Source organism: Haliaeetus leucocephalus, unplaced genomic scaffold (assembly GCF_000737465.1).
Source record: "Haliaeetus leucocephalus isolate CR32 unplaced genomic scaffold, Haliaeetus_leucocephalus-4.0 Scaffold992, whole genome shotgun sequence".
Taxonomy (NCBI): Eukaryota; Metazoa; Chordata; class Aves; order Accipitriformes; family Accipitridae; genus Haliaeetus; species Haliaeetus leucocephalus.
Window position 1 is genome coordinate 2,568,064 of NW_010973428.1, and position 21,179 is coordinate 2,589,242.

Below are 21,179 nucleotides of genomic sequence, written 5' to 3' on the forward strand. Positions count from 1 at the left end.
GAAGTAAGCAGCTTTTTTTCCCCATGTCTTCATGCTTGAGCATTTGACTAGCCTGTTTTGGTGATTCATTGTTTGGTTTTAGTTTTTTTTTGTTGTGGTAACGATAACAGTGGAGGGATATTGCTAGAGCCTTGCGAAGGATGGAGCCAAAGCAGCAGTGTAACTCTCTCAGTTCCTGCACATGCACACAGACTTGCTAACTGAATTGGATTTACATCCCGCTTAGTGTGTGTTGTACAGCGAATATGCTGAATGGGTCTCTGCAGGGGGGGTTGACCACCTTCCCCTGTACTTCCTCTGTCCTGCTCTACCTCCCCTGCAAAGGGAAACATTTCTTCAATTCAAGTTTGCCATATCACTTTGGTATCAAGACACAGAAGCTTCAAAATGAAGGAGTAAGAAAGACAGGCTCTGTAGCTTTTCTTAGTTTTTTGAGTGTATATTGTTTGAAAGACAATGTATGCAGTTCTTTCAGGAGAACTATTGAGCAGAAGAATCAAAGGGTAATAGAGTACTTCAGGTACCTGTGGCATATTCATTACACTGTTCATTATACTTTACAAGGAATGCTGTTAAAGCTTCTTTGCACAGACCTTTTGTGTTCTTTCTGATTTTTGGAGAACTCTTTGGTAGTCTAAAGAAATCATCATTACAGAATCCTATGAAACTTACATACCAGTTCTTTCTTTTTTTTTTTTTTTGGTTTTTTTTTTGTTTGTTTTGTTTTTGTGGGTTTTTTTTTTTTTTTTAATTTACTTTGAGATCTGCTTCTGGGCAAGCCATTCTAATCCAGCATACTTTAAATGACGTCAGCTCATTGCTTTGTGAGGGCTGACTGTTCTCTAATCATAAATAACCATTTTAACATGGTAATAGTATGATAATATCTAAAATTTAACCAGACCTCCTGGTGACCAGGTATCTGACATGGCAAGTGCTTTACAAATACCCAGAATATTTATACCCAGCAGATAAAAAGTGTTCGCAAGAGCATGCGTTCACTTTGAGCCTGCTGTTCTCTGCTCCTAAGTGCCCGTTTGGCCTGTGCTGACTGAAATAACAGACTCTTGTCACAGGCTCACTGGCTTCAGGACGGGTCTCCCCTGATGCACCTATGGCCTTGTAGACCAGCGCTGGCTTGTGTTCAGCCTGCATGGATGCCTGGGGAGCGCCTGCACCACACTGAGGGCTCCTGAAAGTTTGGAAGGACTGTTCTGCAAATGCAGAGCGATACTAGCAAAGGTCTGTCTGGAGTTTATCAGGAGTATTACCAAGCCCCTTCTCTGGATAGTGTGAGCTGTACTGGTGGTTTTCATACCAGTGTAATTGCCTGTAGTGGCGTAGCTCTGCTGCTGAACATGTGAAGCTTTGTGATGGAGAGAGTGCCAGCTTTAGATGCAAGTGAGACCTTGTTGACCTGAGGGAAGCAGAAGGAGAGAGGTAGCAAAATTGTCTTCAGGCTGTTTGTTGTCCTTACACATTGTGACTATGTGCCTGGGCTTTGCAGGATCTGAAGTTGGTGAGGTCTGCCCTTTTCAGAGCACTGTTAAACAGCAAAAGCACCTTCTGGAAACTTGAACTGAGTAACTGTGCTTTCCTCTGGCTTCCTAAAATTTCTGAGTTACCTGGCTCTGCTGATCTCTGAGCCTTTTATTCCCTCTTCCTGGGAGCTTGGCAGCTGTCAGCACATCAGAATTCAGCTTTGCTGTCCCGGGGCATCAGTCCTTTAAGCCAGGGAAGTACTGTTTTCCCCACACTATTGAGAAATCTTGAGCTGGGTTTAAATTTAGGTTAACTTTGAAAGAGAGGCTTTAAAAGGCACTTGCAAGGAGCAAGCGGATTGGGGCAGGTTGCAGAAGTGGTAGGACAACAAAGCTATTTAGCTTGCCCAGACAGTGGAGCTTCCCTGCCTAAGGGGCATTTTTAATATTGCTTTTTTAATTCAGATTAATATGACACTTAGTATAGGGGAATTTTGGTGGATCCCATTAAGAGGTTTAGTAACTTGCTTTTCTCTTTATGTATCTATCAACAATTGTTACCAGTGCTACCTCTTGGCTATAATATCTAGTAACTTTGTAACACTTGCAGTACTTAATAAAATTATATGAGGTAATAGGACATTTAACATTTTACTGTGCTGTTCACTTTCATTTCCTACTATTAGCTTAGCTCCTCTTTGAATTGAATTCTGCTCTTTGTTATAATTTCCTTGCTCATAGGTAAATACCTAGATTGCATTTTATTAAATTCTGTATTATCATGGCAGTGTGCAGGTAGTACATATACAATCTACTTATTGCAATGTGTTTTTTCAAAGTAAGAGTCTCTGCTAAAGCTTTATGTGAATCTATGTGGTTATCCTGTTGCTTCTTACATGGAGGTACAGTATTCTGCTAGCTTATATCAGGATCTCCGCATAGATCTGTTCCCTGCTTACCCCACCTTCCTCTGGCTTTTTGCTTCTCTGAGCCTGCTGGCTTACGGCCTTCCTGTTTCACAAAGTGTAGTGACTCGACAGATGCTAAAAGGATACTCTCGGGTCAATTTACAACTGAATTAAGTATTAAAACAATTAAAGACGAGCCTGTCTCTTCCTCCCCAACTTCTACAAAGCACAGAATCAATAGCAGTGTTTTAACGAGAAGCCACTATTACAGGGGAACGGGAAGCATTTCAATGGCTCTGTAGTCTTGTGGCTGTGCTGCTGCAGCACTAGGCTGGTCGTGCCCTGTCGGTGTGGGTACCACTGGGAGGGGGCCCTGTTTGCTGACCCCGCTTCCTGCTCCGCTCTTTCCCCTTGAGACCTGCTGGTATGTTTTGGGTGCACAGCTGGACTGGAGAGTTGGTTTGGTTAACGCTGATGTGAGATGAAGGCTGCTGGCACTGTAAATTGATCAGCTCTTTGGTCTGATTCACATTGTGACTCTTATGAGCACTTGTGGTGGAGTGGGTTTTTTCTGTAGGTGGGTTTTCTTGTTTGTTTGTTTTAAATGAGGGAAAAAGGCCATGGGGCAGGGTGAGCGAGCAGGGGTGGAGACCGCTGCTGCTCCTGGCTGTGATGGTCTGGAGTGGTCACTGAGCCACATCACAAGTTTGGAATGAAGCTCTCCTGGAACAGAGTAATTCTTGATTACTCAGCAGAGCCTGACACAGAAAGCACGTAGTAACAGTTATGCTGTGAAAGACACAGTTGAAGAAAACTGGTTCTGGAATAAATTATAAACACAGAGTTTATGTATTTTCTTGTTATAGTATTTTATCTCCTGTTGCAGTCAATAAGTATATGTATAGAATACATAGAATGAAAGGTACATGTTCCTGTGGACATGCAGTCAGTTAATTGATTTGTGATTGCCAGATTCTCACTAATAAAAAGAAATCACGTATTTGTATTTATGTGTTTCTGTATCTGCACTTATGTTTCTATTTTCTATGTATGTGTATATTTATATTACTTAGGTAGCTACTTTCATATCCATAACTTCATATTCTGCATGGTATGGAATTTTTTCTTCAGATAAAGTTTGTTGCTTTCTTTCCTGTTTTGTCTTTACTTTTAGACCTGAGCTTTTCAGCTGGGATAAAGTTATAAAGATGTCCCCAGCTGAGAGACTGGAACATGCTTTCAGCATAGCCAAGAACCACTTGGGAATTGAGAAACTGTTGGATCCTGAAGGTGGGATATAGTTATTTTATGTGACTAGAAGTTTTTTTGATCTCTCTTGAAAGAAATTTTTTCTGTTGACATCTACTATGAATACAAATTCCAGCATTTTTGTGCAGTGATATTTTGTTTCAAGCCCTTAAATTTAAATTTAAAAGAATGTAATTTGTAGGGTAAGGGTGTGTCTGTGCGTGCATATGCTTTGGCTTCTTGAATGTTAAGGTTCAGATTGACTTACCATTTAGAGACAGTATACAGAAGGTGAAGTTGGTACTCTGGCTTTGTTTTGTTTTAGGTAGGAGTTCTACTGCAAGGGTCTGTGCTTTTCAGATGAAGTAGAGCATTATTTAGAACGGGATAGCTTAAGAGCTCATGATCTTTCGTTCTTTATACATACACTGAGTAGCAGTAGCTGCCAGTGCTGTGCGTACTTACCATGTACCAGGAAGCTTTTATGGCTTCTTTTTAAAATCCTGAGCTGTCGCTCTGCTTTGAAGTGAGTCTTCAAAGATTCATTCTGTAAGACAAGCTCTGAAACTTTATAGATTCAAGCACCACCTTCTTAAAAAGTGTTAACTGAATGGGTAGCACTCATAAACTGAGAGATAAGTGAACCTGAGTTGGTAAAACTCTTTTCTATATGAAAAGTAAGAAAATAAACTGACCAGTGCTGGGAGTGGGGATAGAACTTAAGTGGAAATGTTTGTTTATGCAGGATACTGTCCCTGAACTGCATTTCTGCTTGGGAAATGCTCCAGAATAATTTTCCCCAAACAATTTTTATTCCTTAGTAACTTCAGGTTTGGGCTCTTACTTCAGAAAGATCATGCCTTTTAATGTGAATTCACTTTCAAATGTAGAATATTATTTTTTAAAAAATTTTTCCTCCTTCATACTGCTTTCAACATATGTCAAACCTGGCCTTTTAACTTAAAGCTTACTAAAGGCTACTTAACAGGAGAACCTGTGATTTACACTATATGTACAGTCTTAACTGTACTCTAAGTAATGATTTAGAAAAGCAGCAGCTTCATTTATTTTCCCTCATATTTTATCTTTTTGATGCAGATGTTGCTGTACAGCTTCCAGACAAAAAGTCTATTATTATGTATTTAACCTCTTTGTTTGAGGTCCTTCCTAAGCAAGTTACTATGGAAGACATACGGGAGGTGGAGACCCTTCCAAGGAGGTACAAGCAGGAATGTGAGGATGGAGAGCTCAACATGCAGCAGGTGTGTTTGTCATCAAAGTCTGCCTGGCTTTTCTTGAGTTGTAATTTTAGCTGATCTTCAGGCTTGTCAGTTATCTCTGGAACATGCCTTCTATCTTGGGCAACACAATTGGGAAAATATGAAAAATCATGGCATCTTCTTTGTGATTGACTTCAGTCGTTCTGTCTTCCTTTTTCTTCTTTTCTGATTCATGTACAAAATCCTGCGTGTTGAGGTATAAAGCTCCATCTGAGTTATACTTCCTTCTTCTGCTTTTCTTTCTCACTTGTCTTGACAAGCTGGAGAGGGTGGTCCAAAATCTTTAACTGAGTTTGCCACAGGACTTGTGGTGGTGGTGGTGGTAGTGATGGGTTTTTGTTTTGGTGTGAGATCCACTGTTAAAAGAGCAAGATTAAAGTTGTCTTTTCTATCCAGGTTATTTTAAAATGAAAGTTCATTAGTGGTGACCGTGGCCCTTCTCATTAAAACATACCCAACGATTACTTTTAACATTTTATGAAGGATTAAAAGGCATCTTAGTTGTTCTGTTTTTAGTATCATTTGGGAAGGCATCTTCTGTGCCCATTTAAGACATCGCTTTTCTCTTGGCTGCCTAGGCTGCAGCGCTTGAAGAGGAGCAGGGCAGTTCTAGAGCAGAGACTCCCAGCACAGTGACAGAGGTAGATATGGACTTGGATAGCTACCAAGTTGCTCTGGAAGAAGTTCTTACATGGTTGCTGTCAGCTGAGGATGCATTTCGGGAACAGGAGGAAATATCCGGTGATGTTGAGGAAGTCAAAGAGCAATTTTCCACCCATGAAGTAAGCTTCTCTTAAATTCTTTTTTTTTTTTTTTTTTTTGTGTGTGTGTAGCTGCAGGACTTCCCTAAGTCCTTATCCAAAACCTGCCATTCTATTTCTTTTGTCCTGCTTTTTCTAAATTAAAAGCACCTCTGAGTGTGATGCTGTTTGGTGATTTTGATTGTTTGTGTGTTTTTGTTGACAAATAATAGCTTCTTGAAGCTGAAATAAATCTTTTTAGGAGAACTTACAGTGGAACATGCTTTGAAACTTTAATGTATTTTTTTAATCAACTTTCGGTGGCTCATTGGTGTCTATAATACAAAGACAGGCTGATCCAGGCTGATTCATGCTTCTCTGCTGCCAACTACTAAAAAGCCTGGTCAGCCATACGTCACTTGCTGTTAAATGAGGGCAATGCTGAAATTGATAATCATGTCAGTTTAATTCAGTGGTCTCCCTGTCATGATTAGCATAGTTTATTTCAGAAACATGTATTGTTGCTTCCAAATTATTGTTTCCAAATTATTTCATTTTGGTTCATGTTCCAAGTCTGAACAAATGTTCTAATGTTGCTAAATGTTTCAAGTGTCATGTTAGATGTTTTAGTTTTCTCCTGTGTCAGCTTACTACATACAATTGAATTTAAAATCTGAATGCTGATCAATATGAAGAATTTTTTTTTTTCTTGTGCTACAGTTTTAAAGCCATGAGCCAAAGGAAGAGGTGTTCTGATTTATATTAAGTATGTGAATTTTTAATGTTATTAACTCATAGGGTTTTATTTGCTTTTCTGTGATACATTTCAGATCTTGTTTTATGTTCTGTTGGCCATAGGTAAGTTTCTGTTTTATTTTCTTGGTACATTCATTTAAAGGCTGTCTTCTTACAAACAGCTTTTTCTCTGAGGTGGTTAGTGTTTTTTTTTTTTCCTCAATTAACTCTATTTTACTGGCTTCAGAATTTTTGTAGCTCATGGAGAATCTTCTATCATAGAGAGGAATAGGTCTGCCATGCTTGTGTGTTTGATGGTGCCAGCTGATTCTGCAGCACTGTTTCAAACATGACAATTTATTAGGACATTTACAAATTCATAAACTCTTGTAGGAGCTTACAGATCACGGTGACATGGCTGGTTGTACCATTTCCAGGCTTTTATGATGGAACTGACTGCGCACCAGAGCAGTGTGGGCAGCGTTCTGCAGGCTGGAAACCAACTGGTGGCCCAGGGGAATCTCTCACCTGAAGAGGAGTTTGAGATCCAGGAGCAAATGCTGCTGCTGAACTCCCGCTGGGAGGAGCTCAGAGTGGAGAGCATGGACAGGCAGTCCCGGTGAGTCATGGCACACAACCTCTCCTAGAGCTGCAGGACCAACCTCTGGTGCTTCCTGCATCTTGGAGGAGTTGGTTTGCATCCATTTGTAAGATTTTTTTTTTTCAGAATTACCTCTTCAGTTTATAACATGAAATTCACCTTCTTCATACTTTCCAAGGTAAAACAAAAGAAATTAATATAACTGATTTTTTTTGGATTCTTAAATAAAAGTGTTTTTGTGACTGTTATGTTATGTAAGTGTGCCAGACTAAATATATTGGTATCTACATGCAGTAGTTGCGTAACTGTTTTTAATATTGTTTCAGTAGTTTAAGTTCCTCAATAAAGCATACAGTAGATGTGGATAGCTACGTGTGTGTTTACACAACTAAAAAGCACTTAGAAGAATGTTTTCCCACCTGTGGGTAATCAGGCTAAGAGTGCACATCAAGAGAGAAAGTGCATTTTGTTGCAACTCTCAGCAGAGGCTCTATTAGCAGCAAATCCCTGTTGTAAGAAACAATCCCTGATACAAGTTTTGTAGTTCACTAACTTTTTTTTTCCTTGAGAAAGAAACAAGGGTACTTAACTGTGTTCCTTAGCTTAATGGTGAACATTTTATGTGATGATAGCTAGCTGGTTTGTGAATGGCCTTGCTTCTTTCCTATAGGAACTAGAAGTTAGTCTCTTTCCTTGGGAAAACTGCTTCTGAAATAACTCTGCCTGTGCTTCCCCCTGCAGCCTGCATGACATGCTGATGGAGCTCCAGAAGCAGCAGTTGCAGCAGCTGTCTGACTGGCTGACGGTCACAGAGGAGCGCATTCAGAAGATGGAATCTCAGCTCTTAGCAGAAGATTTGGAGTCCCTTCAAAAACAGCTGGAAGAACATAAAGTAAACCTTTTTGTCTGTTACGTAACACTTATGGGAGAAGTATTTGAAAGATGTGTATGTTGGTGGGTTCCTTAACTGAGAAACTTGATTGTATCAGAAGTCATATATGGCTGGATGCTGAGGGGCTGCATTGCTGCATTTGCTGTTTGGAAAAGGATGATGATGGGGCAGAAAGGAATTGGAACTTACTGGAAGTGCTTTCTTAACTGAACAGTTGAGCACTGATGACTATAGCAGAAACTGTTATCTTTGCTTCATGCAGGAAGCGAAACCTGTAGGGGAAATTGTGTTACCCTCACTTCATCTAGGAAATGAGGCCTTTCCAGGTAAATTGTTGGTGTGAGGGACAGTATGAAATATACTGTGGACAAACTTGCCTTCAATGACTTGGCAGGCTTTGCTAAAGCATGCTTGAGACTTGCAGATTAAAATAATGCAGGAGCTAAAACTATCAGGAAGGCCCTCCCAAGTCACTGATTCCAGTCCCTGCTTTTACAGGGATCGCATCCTAAGGGGATGCATAGACACTGCTCTCTGATGTGCACAAGGGTTTGGAAGTGGTTTGTGTCTCACTTTAGTTTCTGGATGGGAGTCCAGCCTTTCTGGCCTGCAGCGTTTTTCTGAAGGAGAAAGACGGCCTTTTGATACTTGTTGTGGTTGCAGCTTTGGTTTTTGTACTCAGTGCTGAGGTTTGACCTTCTCCCCAGCATGTGACATACCTCACAGGGCAAGAACTGCGGAGTATTTTTAGTCTGTGTAATTTCCTGTCCCACACTTGCATTCTTTCCTCTGTCTTCAAAGTATGGGGGGTTTGAGGCGCATTGTTCATGGAGTAGCTTAGGATATTCTGGGATGAAAAGTGATATTTAGAGTACCGTGAAGGCATATTGATCTTGCAGAGATATTTCGGAGGTAGGCTTTAACCATGGAATCTGTTCCTCCAGAAGCTGTATGACTATTTAAATATACAGATTATTTCAAACTAATCAGAACTGTATGCTTTCTGCAGTTTTCAACTATTGTCTTTGAATGTTATGATCAATTATAGCACTGTTGATACTTATGAGCATCACATTGTCAACTATTAAAAGATGAGTGTTTTAAGTGATTTTTTCCCTGTTTGGCATGCCCTACGATACTTGCTTATTAACAATATTAGCTTTTTCTAGAAACACTTAAGCTCTCTTCCCTGTAACAGTAGACATATAGGAACTTAATGCGGTTGTCATATGATTCTCCTGGTTGAGTATGGTGCATACAGCTTAAAACACTCCTTCATGTTTTCCAGCATTTTAACAGAATGGTTTTGGGTTAATTTCTAGCAGTCTTTTGCTTACATTTATTTAAACTGTGCAGTGATTCCCAGTGGTAAAATCTGTGCTTAACTGTTGAATCTGAAGTACTTTGTCACAGCAGTTATGTTAGTCACTATGCCCAAAATAGCAGATTAGCAAATGTATTCAAAGTTGGTAACCTCTGATTTGTTCTTCTAGTGCCTGCAGAGTGACCTAGAGACAGAACAGGTGAAAGTAAACTCCCTAACGCACATGGTCGTCATTGTTGATGAAAGCAGTGGGGAAAGTGCAACAGCTATTCTGGAGGAACAATTGCAGGTAAAATGTTAGAGCCCTCTTTTTTTAATGGTAGTAGCAGGCACTTAAAACCTTTGCTTATAACTGTTAATTGACATTGTTTAAACATTGTTTAAAGACAATTTATCCTAGGAAGTAATTTAAAGTAATATTTTTTTTTTTAGAAGTAATATTAACGTAAAGAATTTTAAAATTTGCTTAGGGTAAAACCTGCAAAAGTGCTTTGGTGTCTTTAAAGCTCAATTTCTGGTGAGTCAAGCTGTTTGCATTCCCACCGACTTAGGCACTTATGTAGCATATCCTTTCAGGAGTTTCATTAAAATGGGAAGATGCAGAGTACAACTCTTATTTCACATAAGTAATTTTCATTAGGAAGTTAAAATCTGATGGGAAATATATTTCAATATGATCACAATTTATCTAGGAAATATCGTGTGAAGTATTTTCCCATTTTTGTCAGAAGTGAGACTGTAACCTGAAGTATAAGGAGCGTGAAACACAATTTATTGAAATGGAATTCATGCAACTTTGTTCTCTCCTTTTGATGTCAATCAAATAGCTCACTGACTTCAGCAAGAGCAGAGATAAAGCCATAGGTGAATATTTTTGAAAGTTTTAACCTCTGGCTTTGTGCAGTACAACAATGGTGATTACTGGCATGGAGGTAGCTATAATGTAGAAAGAGGTTACTGTGAAGTAGAAGTTACGCTGTTGAATATCTGATTTTTGAGTTTCCTTGTGAGGCTCCTGAATGTTCATGAGTGTTTCCTGCTTTTGTAGAGGCTTGGCGAGCGCTGGACAGCAGTTTGTCGTTGGACTGAGGAACGACAAGTCAAGTTGCAAGAAATTCGGCTTTTATGGCAGGAGCTGCTGGAAGAGCAGGTTAGTAGCTCTTCAGTTACCCAGAGTGACTGGTTGATTTGTGGAGGGGAAAAAACAACGAAACAAAAAAAACCCCAAACCCCTTAGGGTTTAACAGCTCTCAGAAAAAAGCCTTAAAAAACTAGATTTTGTGTTACTGTTTGGGTTCCCAGCATTTCTTGAGGAGTAGAGTAGCTGTGTGATGCAAGAGAAGTATTTTCTGAAGTTTAAGAAAGAGAGTTCATAACTCCTTATAAATAATTTCCAAGGTAGCTTGCAAGATGGCCAAGAAGTCAGAATATCCATGATAGCAAAATGACAATGAATCACTAAGTGTTTGGTGGTTTCGTAATTACAGAAATTTTCCTAATTAAGGTATATGTGCTTCCAACATGGATACATGTACACAACTGTGCAATCAACTAATCAATAGATACTGTTTTCAAAATCGGTAACATAAAACATTTGGTCAATATTGCAAAGCATGCAGCTCATCTCATTTTGCTGAGTTCAGGCAAACAGTTCAATTGAGAAGAACTGTGAGTTTTTTTCTTGCTTTGATATCGTGCATTTTATGTATATATTAAATATACTGCTCAAATGCAAATTAACTGATGGCATAAAAAATATGGTCACAGAACTACATGTGTTAGGTTTGCATGCCTAGTACTAGAGCATGTTTTGTGTCTCAGCTTGAAATATTTGATGGCTTTTCCTTTGAAGGTTTTACTTAAATTGTTTTGTTTTCTTAAATGATGCTATTTATCACTGTAAGCTATTGTTTAAACTGCAGTACATACAGATTGTTTAGACATTGGGAAACAGTAGAACAGTGCTGATATAGCTGTTGCTATCAGTTACAGCCTGGTTTCTTTGACAGGGATGTTTTGTCTGCATTTTTGGGGGTTGCATATGTGTTTCTCCCTGACCCCTCCCATATCTATTTGCAGTATATTGATAAGCTGAATTTGCAGCTCATGTGACCTTGTTGTTAATCTGGACCCAAGGTTCAGATTCTGGTTTATCCAATGCCAATTTATATATATTTCTTTAAAAGACTGCATCGTCATATGTTGTACATACATACAGAAAATTGTGTGCTAACGTTTTCTGGCAACTCTTGGGCAAGATAAATCTCTGAGTTGAGAAATAAGGATTCCTCAAAAATCCTCACTCTGTATGTCAAGGTATGGACTTCAAGTGCTCTCAGTTTTTATGACGTTATGCGAACATGTTTCTGTCCTCTTTCACCCTTATTTTTGTCTGGGGAAAAGTGACCACTCACTGACTATTACAGTACTGTTAGGAGTGTCATCTTCTGTCGGAGTTGCTTTGTGTTCAGCTTTTTTTAGTTTATATGTAATTATGTTGCTCTGTAAAAGTGAAAAAAATTAATTGGTGTATATTTAATGTAGAATGTCAGATAGCAATTAGTGAGGAAATAGAAGTTTATTTTAGGTAGTGTAGATCAGCCCAGGTTTGCATTTGTTGTTTAACTCTGAATTGCATTTATTACTAACAGGTTTGAATTACAGTTCTCTGTCCTCAAGAATTATCAAGTGACCTACAAAAATTACAAGTTGAAACTATTTAAAAACTTTAATACAAACACTTTGTTAACACAAAAGTAACTAAAACATTTAGGTACTATCATTTTCTATTTCACCCAACCAGATGGAGAGATGAGCAATAGTGATGCATCAGCCTTTTTGTGGCTGCCTAGAAAACTTTTGGAAACCACATTGCCAAGTCAACACAGTTCTTACCACTCAGGAAACGAATTCCTCAATCAGTGCCAGATATTTCTTAGCACTGTGATAATTATGTTTCAGTTTTCTAGGGAGAGTTATCTTTGACTGCTGATTTAGCAGAAATTAATTGAATACATTGAAGGGTTTTTAAGCTCCTCTTATGCATAAAATATGTTGGCTGGGATGCCAGCGTGATTTTTCCAGAGTATGTGGTGTTACAATTTTGTTTCTCACAGCCTTATGGCATTTCCACCACCCTCGTATTTGCTGTCTGTACATTTTGCGTATTGGTTTACATTGGCAATGTAAACTGCCTTAACCCTTTGGCCCAAAAGTTGCTGTAGTCAGTTCTGGGACAATGCCAAAAATATACAGCTACTGAGGAGCCTAGTGGCTGTTGTAAAGTGTGTTGTTCAAAGAACAAAAAGGTCTGCCTTGCTGTATCATTTTATTTTTTTAATTTATTTTTTTTTAAACACAGAGGAGTAGCAGTGTGCCAGTGGCTATGCAACTGAGTTTGATAGAGAGCTTGGTATTCTAGTCTATGGAGATGGCCATGCAGCACCAGCAATATGTTGTAACATAATATAAACTGTATAAAATCCTTCCTGATACCTGATGCCAGTTATTGCTGGAGTTTCCATAGGAGTGCTGTGTTACTGAAGAAGTGAGACATAGGCCAGGTTTCCCAGAAAAAAGTGGAAGAAGCTCAAGATCCCTGAGTTGGTACTATCCAGAGCAGACCACTCCAGCCTTCAGTAGTTATTGTGACAGTATTTGCTGAAGTTATTTTGCAATTGGAAGTAGGTACAGTAAACAGGGAGGTGACTAATATCTGAGTCTTTGACTGACTGCCTGGACTAAAAGAGCTCTGAATTATCAGTGGTGTAGCTTCTGTGAGAAAATGTTTGTGATGGGGTGGTTTTGAATCACAGAGGAAGAAGGGTGGAGAGCAAAAGAAAGTGTACATACCATTTTGATATATTTAATTCTAATATAATTTTTAAGTCCTACGTCAGCTTTATTCTGGATATCTGGTCATTATAAATAACTTGTGGGGGCAGGGGGTGTGCTCTGATATATTGAGAAATGGTTTTGCTGAAACTGTTTGACTGGAAAGTATTAGTTCTCTGATGTGATATTTTTTGTCCCCTTTATGTACTATTTTTGTTAATGCCAGATGAAATTCCCGCATATAAAGACTGCAGAACTGTGCTTTGAATGCAAAGATCTTAAAGAAGGAATCGTCAATAGCTGTTTGACAAACTTGGTATTTTCTTGTGCTATTTTTCTTATGATCTGCAGTGCTTATTGAAAGCTTGGTTAACTGAGAAAGAGGAGGCTTTGAGTAAGGTCCAGACAAGCAACTTTAAAGATCAAGCAGACCTGAGTGTGAATGTTCGAAAACTAGCAGTAAGTATTGCTATCCTGCTCTATCCTGTCAAATCTCATAAACTAAATGAATGGCAAACTACCAGTTTGACCCCAGTAGGAGCTGTGAATGCATGATACTTTGGAAGCCAGGCCAATATTCTTTCCTTGCCGGATTCTTTCACTGGAATTTAAAAAAATGCATACAACTTACTCCATGGCTGTTCCAGGTTGGTGTGCCAAACTTTAGAACAGCTGTCCGGGTTTTTTGACAGGGTTTGGAGTTTATTGCAGGCCACCAGTCAGCTGTGTCTTCCAAAGTGTGCGTTTCTGGTTTGCGTTTTTTGGTTTTGTTTTTTTTGTTGTTGTTGGGTTTTTTTGGGTTTTTTTGTTTGTTTGTTTTTTGTTAATACGTTGGTGCAGCTTGTACCTGAACTAATAATTTGTAACTGTTACTCAAGAGATACTGCTGATGGCTCTAGGAGCTGTTTCAGGGATGTGCTCTTTTTAAGAGTGTCTGTTAGTGCTTTGTTACACAAGAGAACTATTTTGAAACCTATGATGCATCTGGCTCAGGTAGTACATCCCCCCCCGGAATTAAAAGCTGAGAGGCAGCAAAATACTTGATATTGTCTTTTTATGTTTTCTTTTAACTTAAGATTTTGAAAGAGGACATGGGTATGAAACGGCAAACGCTAGACCAGCTGAATGAGCTAGGTCAGGATGTGGCCCAAATCCTTGGGAATGGCAGAGCATCCAGTAAAATCGATCAGGATCAAGAAGAACTAACTCAGAGGTGGGACAGTTTGGTTCAGAAGCTAGAGGATTATTCTAATCAGGTACTTAACAAGGCTTTATTACTTCTTAGCTGTTTAGATGTCTGTGTGTATGCAAACCTCATTGATACTGTCAGCAAAATTGCCCAGGCAAGTTCTTGGTATCAGTCTAGAGAGGTAGTTGAGTGCTCTTTCATGTGGAGCTGACTTTATCTGCTGACAAAGCTGTCTGCGTCTTTTGGTCTTCAAAACCCCAAGTTGTTAACCTGACTAGTACTATTACTCCTTTCTCACACAGATTAAGCTTCATTTTTCTGATGAGTAAAGCAGGCTTGCCATGTATTATCAATCAATGCAAATGCCTTTAAACATTATAAGAGTGCTGGGACTGGATTAAATCTGATACTAAAAGAAAACAAAGACAAAACCCAAAACCCAGAATAGATAAATAAATGGGAGTCATATAAGCTTTTATGCTCTGTGAGTATGATTTCTCATCTGTTGAAAATAGAGTAGTTGTTTGTTTGATATGTAATGATGAGAGCCAAGCTGGATTGTTAAATGTTTATTTTAGTATTTTGAGTGCTTGGTAGTGTTTTTGTTTAGACACAACTCCCATTGGCTTCTGTGAGAATTTTGTTTGACAGTTTTATGACTCATATGTCTTTTTTTTGTGATATTAAAATATTGTTATGGTGAAGGCTGTTGCACTGATTCATGATCCATTTAATGATGAGTTGTGCGGTCTGAGTAGGGGTCCATTTCAGCCACGTGGCTTTAATTTGCTCTTGCATTTGAGTCAAAGCACTGGAGAGCCAAATTCTGTCTTCGTCCTTTCACTCCCCCTAAATATCAAGCACGTACTTAGAACTTACAGGTTTATTCCCATGGGACTTACTTTATAACCCGTTAAAGAGTGTGGAAGGTTTCTATTGACTTGAGTGAGTTTTTAGGTCAAACCTGCTGTGTATTAGCTCCTTCTGAGATCTAGGTTTGGTTTTATGGGGTATGAGTATAAAATACAGAATTGTGTGTTAATAAATCCAAAGGACCATGGTTCTCTCTGGGAAACAAGCAATCATGAAAGAAAATAGATATAATGCTTATTTTGGTGATTTTAGTTGACTTGGACTGGCATGAAATTCTAGTCAAACTGAGAATTTTGATGCTTAGTTACCATCTGTAAAATGAGAATAATGTTTTTCTCTGGAGTGCATCTATGATAAAGGTGCTTCGTGACAGCTAGATGTGGTCATCTGTAGCAGTGAATGAATGGGCTTTTATGATTGATGAATAAAAGGAACTAAGCGAAAGCAATTCAGTTTGTGTTAAAAATGGCATTTAACCCTTTTGCTAAATTATTTTGTATAGGTAACTCAAGCTGTAGGAAGTGTAGGGATGTCGCAGGTTTCACAGAAGACTGCTACAGAAACAATGCCGTTGAAGGAACAGGTAGCGGTTAAGCAATCCAGACAGGAGTTACCCCCACCGCCGCCCCCAAAGAAAAGGCAAATCCCAGGGGACAGTGAAGCAAAGAAAAAGTAAGTATATGTCACTGCCATTTTCCCTTGCTTACTAGATACTACATATATAGACTCGTGTCTCTTGGTCTTGGCTTTTGATTCTTCTTTTATGCAAGTGAGGAATACTTAAGTTGCGGTTGTGAGGTTGGGTTTTGGGAACAGGAAGGGAATGTTATGTATAGCCTTGTTTTCAGAGCAACAGAAAGCCTGCAGCTTCCATTAATTTCAAAGGGAAACGGGGGTGTTTTGTTTCTCGAAAAAGCAGTCTTCAGTCCTTTGTACCTCAGCTCCTTTACTGAAAGATAGAATTAATTATATTTACTTTCTTTTGGAAAAAGATCTTGTCATCTTTGGTTAAAAAGTGTTGTGAAAGTGCCAAGTATTTTGATTTATGTATTATTTATTTCTAATCTCCATAAAATATATGGGAGAAATGGGAGAAACTGCACAAAAAGGGCTCAGAAACCTATTAATCTCCCTGATATTTAGTAATAGGAACAATATTACAGTCATGTCTCCTTTCACAAGTACATCTGGAGTGGCTGACTGATTTGCATGTATAGAATCATAGAATGGTTTGGGTTGGAAGGGACCTTAAAGATCATCTAGTTCCAACCTCCCTGCCATGGGCAGGGACACCTTCCACTAGACCAGGTTGCTCAAAGCCCCATCCAAGCTGGCCTTGAACACTGCCAGGGATGGGGCATCCACAGCCTCTCTGGGTAACTGTTCCAGTGCCTCACCACCCTCACAGTGAAGAATTTCTTCCTCATACCTAATCTAAATATGCCCTCTTTCAGTTTAAAGCGGTTACTCCTCATCCAATCACTACAGTCCCTGATAAAGAGTCCCTCCCCATCTGTCCTGCAGGCCCCCTTTAAGTACTGGAAGGCTGCTGTAAGGTCTCCCCAGAGTCTTCTCTTCTCTAGGCTAACCAATACTTAGTAACATGTGTTGCATTGCCTTTATTAAATAGCATACCTAAAACTAAAGGAATTGCTTCAAGATAAATTAAGAAGGTAAATGCTGTATATACTCATCGTTTTGCTTTTTGTGCTTGCCTGAGAAAACGAGCATTTCATTGAGGTGTCACTAGTTTAAACCTTTGGCAGGTTGTTTAGGGAGAGGATAGAGGGCTGTGTCAAGAGCAGGGAGTCACTGTGCTGGGTGATGTGTGTTTGCACAGTGAAGAAGAGTTGCTCTCTTCATTTTTCTGGAGGAGGAATGGAGGTTTGAAGGGGTGAGGAACCTGCCCAGACCCTCTGAGCTCTGCTGGGGTTAGTGTGTGCACGTGGGTGTCCCAGGGCAGTAAAGTAGTCAGCAACCCATCTGTCCCTTCTCTCTGTGTGTCTCACGAGTTGTAGAAACTATTTTAGACTTTGAAAGCAAAGGTATTTTGATCTGTTATCTTTTTTTCCTAGAGTTCAAACTGTATTAAGGACAGGGTCAGCTAAAATAGATTAAACTTATTGATGCTTTTGCCTCATCCCAGTTACTTATGTTGAAACCACCAAATGACCAGTAACTAGAATTTTGCAGGTTTTCCCATGAAAACTTTGAGTGACCAACAGTGACTTCTGCATTTGTTGGTAGGCTGTTACTCCATGTTAGGATTTATACTGTGTTAAGCAGTATAATTGTAATATGGCCTGACTTGTGGTCTGTATGGTATATCTGTCCTTCTCTCAAGTTCTGTACGGTATTGCTTAATTTGGGAGTTGGGTTTTTTGTTTGTTTATTTTTGGGTTTTATTGGTGGTGGTGGGTTGGTAGCTTAGAGGTTTTAGGCATAAGAAAGTTATGTTAGTATAGATATGTCCACTGTAGCCAAAAATATTAAGCTATAAGCTAGTCTTTAGGCAGCTAAGCATTCAAAAAGAATTGTCCACTGTCACTGCCATGAGTGCTTAAGCTGCTAGTTTTTTGTTTGGAGTAAATAGTGTTGCAGACTTCTACGAAATCTAGAACTGTAATTCTTATTTATCTTATTCCTGAGGTTTAGTTTATTACTTCCAAAATACTCAGCATTGAGAGAGATCTTTTGTGACATATTAAAAGGAACAGTAATAGTTTGCATGAAGATATGTATTAAAAACCAAACCAAAACAAAAAAATTGCACCATGCATTCTCAATTTGCTCCCAAAGGCTAATACCATGGACATAATTTTTACTATGGCAGATTTTTGAAAGTCTGTCTCTGTCCTACCTCCTGTGAGTAGTAATATGAGAAACATGAATTTTGTGTGCAGACTTGCTGTTTTGGGATTGAGTAATGTACTGAACTCTGATTTTTAAGACAGAGTGCCTGAATAGGGAAAAATGACAAAAAAATTGTCTGACCTTTTAAACCAGGTTTGATGCTGAAAGTGCTGAGCTCTTGAACTGGATTTCAAAATCAAAATCTGCCATTCAGGCCACAGACATCAAAGAGTACAAGAAGATGAGAGAGACTTCAAACATGAAAGAAAAGTTGAAGGTAAAATGGGGAGATGGAGAGAGTTCCAGTGAACAGTATATTTTGTCTCTAAGCTGGCTGTTGGATGGAGGTGTGGGCTGATCTACATGCTTTGTGGGGATTACGTCCTTTAGTTAAATGGTTTCAGAACTGGACATGCATGGAAATATCTTACCAGCTGAACACAAATTTTTGCTGGTGTTGGGTTGCGTAATCCACAGGAAATTTTAAAAACATACATTGCTGATGTCTCCTTTGGAGTTCTGATAAATGTCTGTCTTCAGGATTAGTATCTTTTCCACTAAGCAGCGTATTTTGGCTTCATGTTTCCCAGTTGGAGATGGACTTGATTGACACCACTTTTATAATTTTGGCAGAGATGGGCCAGTGGGCTGCTCAGAGACCCCCTGAATCATGCCGTGACACTCTGCACACACTGTACCACCCAGGGTCCAAAGTGGTCCATTGTTACAATGTTTGGACACGTTGTTTGCTCTATTAATTTTGGAGAAAGCCTGATAGTTACAACTCAAGTACAGTATTACTGACCTGCAAGACAGAATATTTACAGGATTCTGTGGGAGCCATGAAATAGCCATTTCATTTTCTATTCCTTTTGTTTCAGGAATGTATTCTTGCTCTTTTTGGTCCTTGAGCATGCTTTATTAATGAAGTCTTATTGGAGCTTTAGCAGGACCTGAACCTGCTTTTGAAATCAAAGACGATACTTAAAAAATCTATAACGAGACTTCTTCTTAGTGCTGTAGTGCAAAATGGTGCCAGTAGGAATGTTTGGAATGGCAGTACTGTTGGAAATAAAACCCAAAACAACCCTCCCAATAGCTTATTTATAGATCTTTATGAATGTTTGTAGCCCTTTATAAAACAGGCTCCAAGACGAATACTAGGTTCCCATGAACAGTACTGTTTTTAAGTGGTTGGGCTCTAAGTGGGTAGGACAGTGTGTGTTCTTCCCAACTGCAAATAAATGCATGCTTCTTCTGAATTTACTGTAGCAAGTCTAAACCAGAATAATTACCTTGGACATTAGTTTCAAAAATATTTTCATTTGGAGATACTTTGTTGTAATCATAGAGGATAATGAAGTTCTGGCCTTGTGGCCAATGAACTCATCTTTCCTCTGTGGATGTATTCTACCTATTGGCTCACACAGGATCATTCACCAATATGTATGACTTGAGGGAGGAACTTGTTCCTGTAAAAATCTTGGTAGTCACATAGGATTTCTCTCACCATTTCTTTACGAAGGAGAGTGAACCAGTAGAGCTTATGAGAGTGCATTACTAGTGTGCTATAGTTCTTGCTGTTTGGACTTATAGGGAACAGGTGGTTGTTCCCTTCTACTGGAAATCTCAGTAGAGACTGTAGAGGCAAAGGCACTATTTAAAAAAGGTCTTTTCTTCGCTGCTTCACATTAAGCAATTACAACTTGTTGTAAAAAGTGACTTGTTTTAGCTGGTGTCCGAATATCTGATTTCACATAGCAGGATCATCAACCCTTTTAACAGTATTTTATTCCTGGTGTTTTTTGTACTAGGCTCTTGCTTGCCTGGTACTTGTGACAGCTAACTCCTTTTGCATTTGTTTTCCAAACAAACAGAACCAATGTGCATCTTAGAAGGTGCTGTATCCGAGAAAACTGGAGCGTGTTTTGGGTAGTAGTGGGAAAATACATGTTACTGGGGGAAGTCAAGAAAAATTAGCCTCTCTGAAACTGTATTCTTTTGGGGTTCGCTTTGTAGGTGATTGAAAAAGAAAGAGTTGAAAAAAGCCAAAAGCTAGATGAACTGAAACGAAGTGGACATACTCTTTTGGATCAAATGGGAAAGGGTAGGCAACTTGAAGGTTTTTCTGTTTTGTGATTTAATCAGATGAGTTGCCGGGAAATAATACTGAAATAAGCTATCTCCAGTTAAGCATTACAGTATATTCCTCCCCTCTCCCTCCATTTTCTTTCCTTCAGAGACACTGGTCATTTTTACTGTTACTAGTTATATGTGGGATTTTTTTATTTAAGATTATAGAAAGGCAATATTAATATTCTTTGTTTAATGTGTGTTTTCATTTGCAACCTTTTAAGGGTTATTTTTATTGAAATAGAAATAATTTCTTAAAATGGCAGTAACATGCTTTTGGGGGAAGGACTTGGTTTAATTTTAAATTGTGTGGAGATTTTAAGTATAAGTTTTTAAAATATAGCTCCCTTAAAGAAGTGGAAATTTTGAACCCAAATTTAAGCTTGATAAATATGTGTATATCTCTTTTTATTCGTAGTTTTCTCTATTTTTGTAAAAACTGTCAGTATGTTTTGATGATACAGTCACAATTTCTGGCTCAAAGGCAAGAGAGAAGCCTACATGCTTGAGAAAATGACTGATTGTCAATTAAAACACTTATCCCTGGAAACTTATAATTAACATCAGTGAAAGTTGAATCTTTAAGCTTTGCCAAAATCTTGTTTCATAATGTGACAAAACTCCATCAGTGAAATGTGACTTTCTCCATAAAAGAGCTGTTCATATCATCCAGAGTCAGTCTTTTAGGTCTGCTATGCAGTTGGCTTCTGGTGAAGTTGAAGGTGAAAGGATGGTATCATGGTCCTGCATGCTGACCAGCATCCCTTTTGGAAAATACTGATTTCCATTGGATTTCCCAACTGTCACATTTTTTTCCAGCCCGCCCCTTTACCTGGATGCCCCAATCTGCTAAGCATCTCCATTTTTCCCCTCCTTGCCTACTACAGCTGAAGCTTTTTACAGTGGGTGCCAATTGCCCTGAAGCTGATGGCTGGAAGCCACTGATTTGACCTGGAGTTTGGGTTATAAAAATTTGTAGCAGTTTCTTGTCTTCAAACCTGGACAGAAATCCTCCCTCCTTCCCTCTCTCTCTCTTTTATAAACCCCTCTAGCTGTGATAGGTCATGGCTATGAAACTAGTATCTGTT

The 21,179-nt window shown here is 38.9% G+C and overlaps 1 protein-coding gene across 3 annotated transcripts in view; it reads left to right on the forward strand.

The window, feature by feature from the left end:
* UTRN (utrophin) overlaps window positions 1-21,179 on the forward strand; it is a 387,621-nt gene that overhangs the window by 79,961 nt on the left and 286,481 nt on the right. For all 3 annotated transcript variants that reach the window (XM_010584498.1, XM_010584499.1, XM_010584501.1), the window contains exons 7-18: window positions 3,564-3,679; window positions 4,736-4,899; window positions 5,496-5,699; window positions 6,830-7,011; window positions 7,735-7,885; window positions 9,379-9,498; window positions 10,258-10,359; window positions 13,395-13,502; window positions 14,120-14,299; window positions 15,608-15,777; window positions 18,112-18,235; window positions 19,978-20,065. In XM_010584498.1, the coding sequence (XP_010582800.1) occupies window positions 3,564-3,679; window positions 4,736-4,899; window positions 5,496-5,699; window positions 6,830-7,011; window positions 7,735-7,885; window positions 9,379-9,498; window positions 10,258-10,359; window positions 13,395-13,502; window positions 14,120-14,299; window positions 15,608-15,777; window positions 18,112-18,235; window positions 19,978-20,065 (1,709 nt within the window). The remainder of the gene's footprint in view (window positions 1-3,563; window positions 3,680-4,735; window positions 4,900-5,495; window positions 5,700-6,829; window positions 7,012-7,734; window positions 7,886-9,378; window positions 9,499-10,257; window positions 10,360-13,394; window positions 13,503-14,119; window positions 14,300-15,607; window positions 15,778-18,111; window positions 18,236-19,977; window positions 20,066-21,179) is intronic.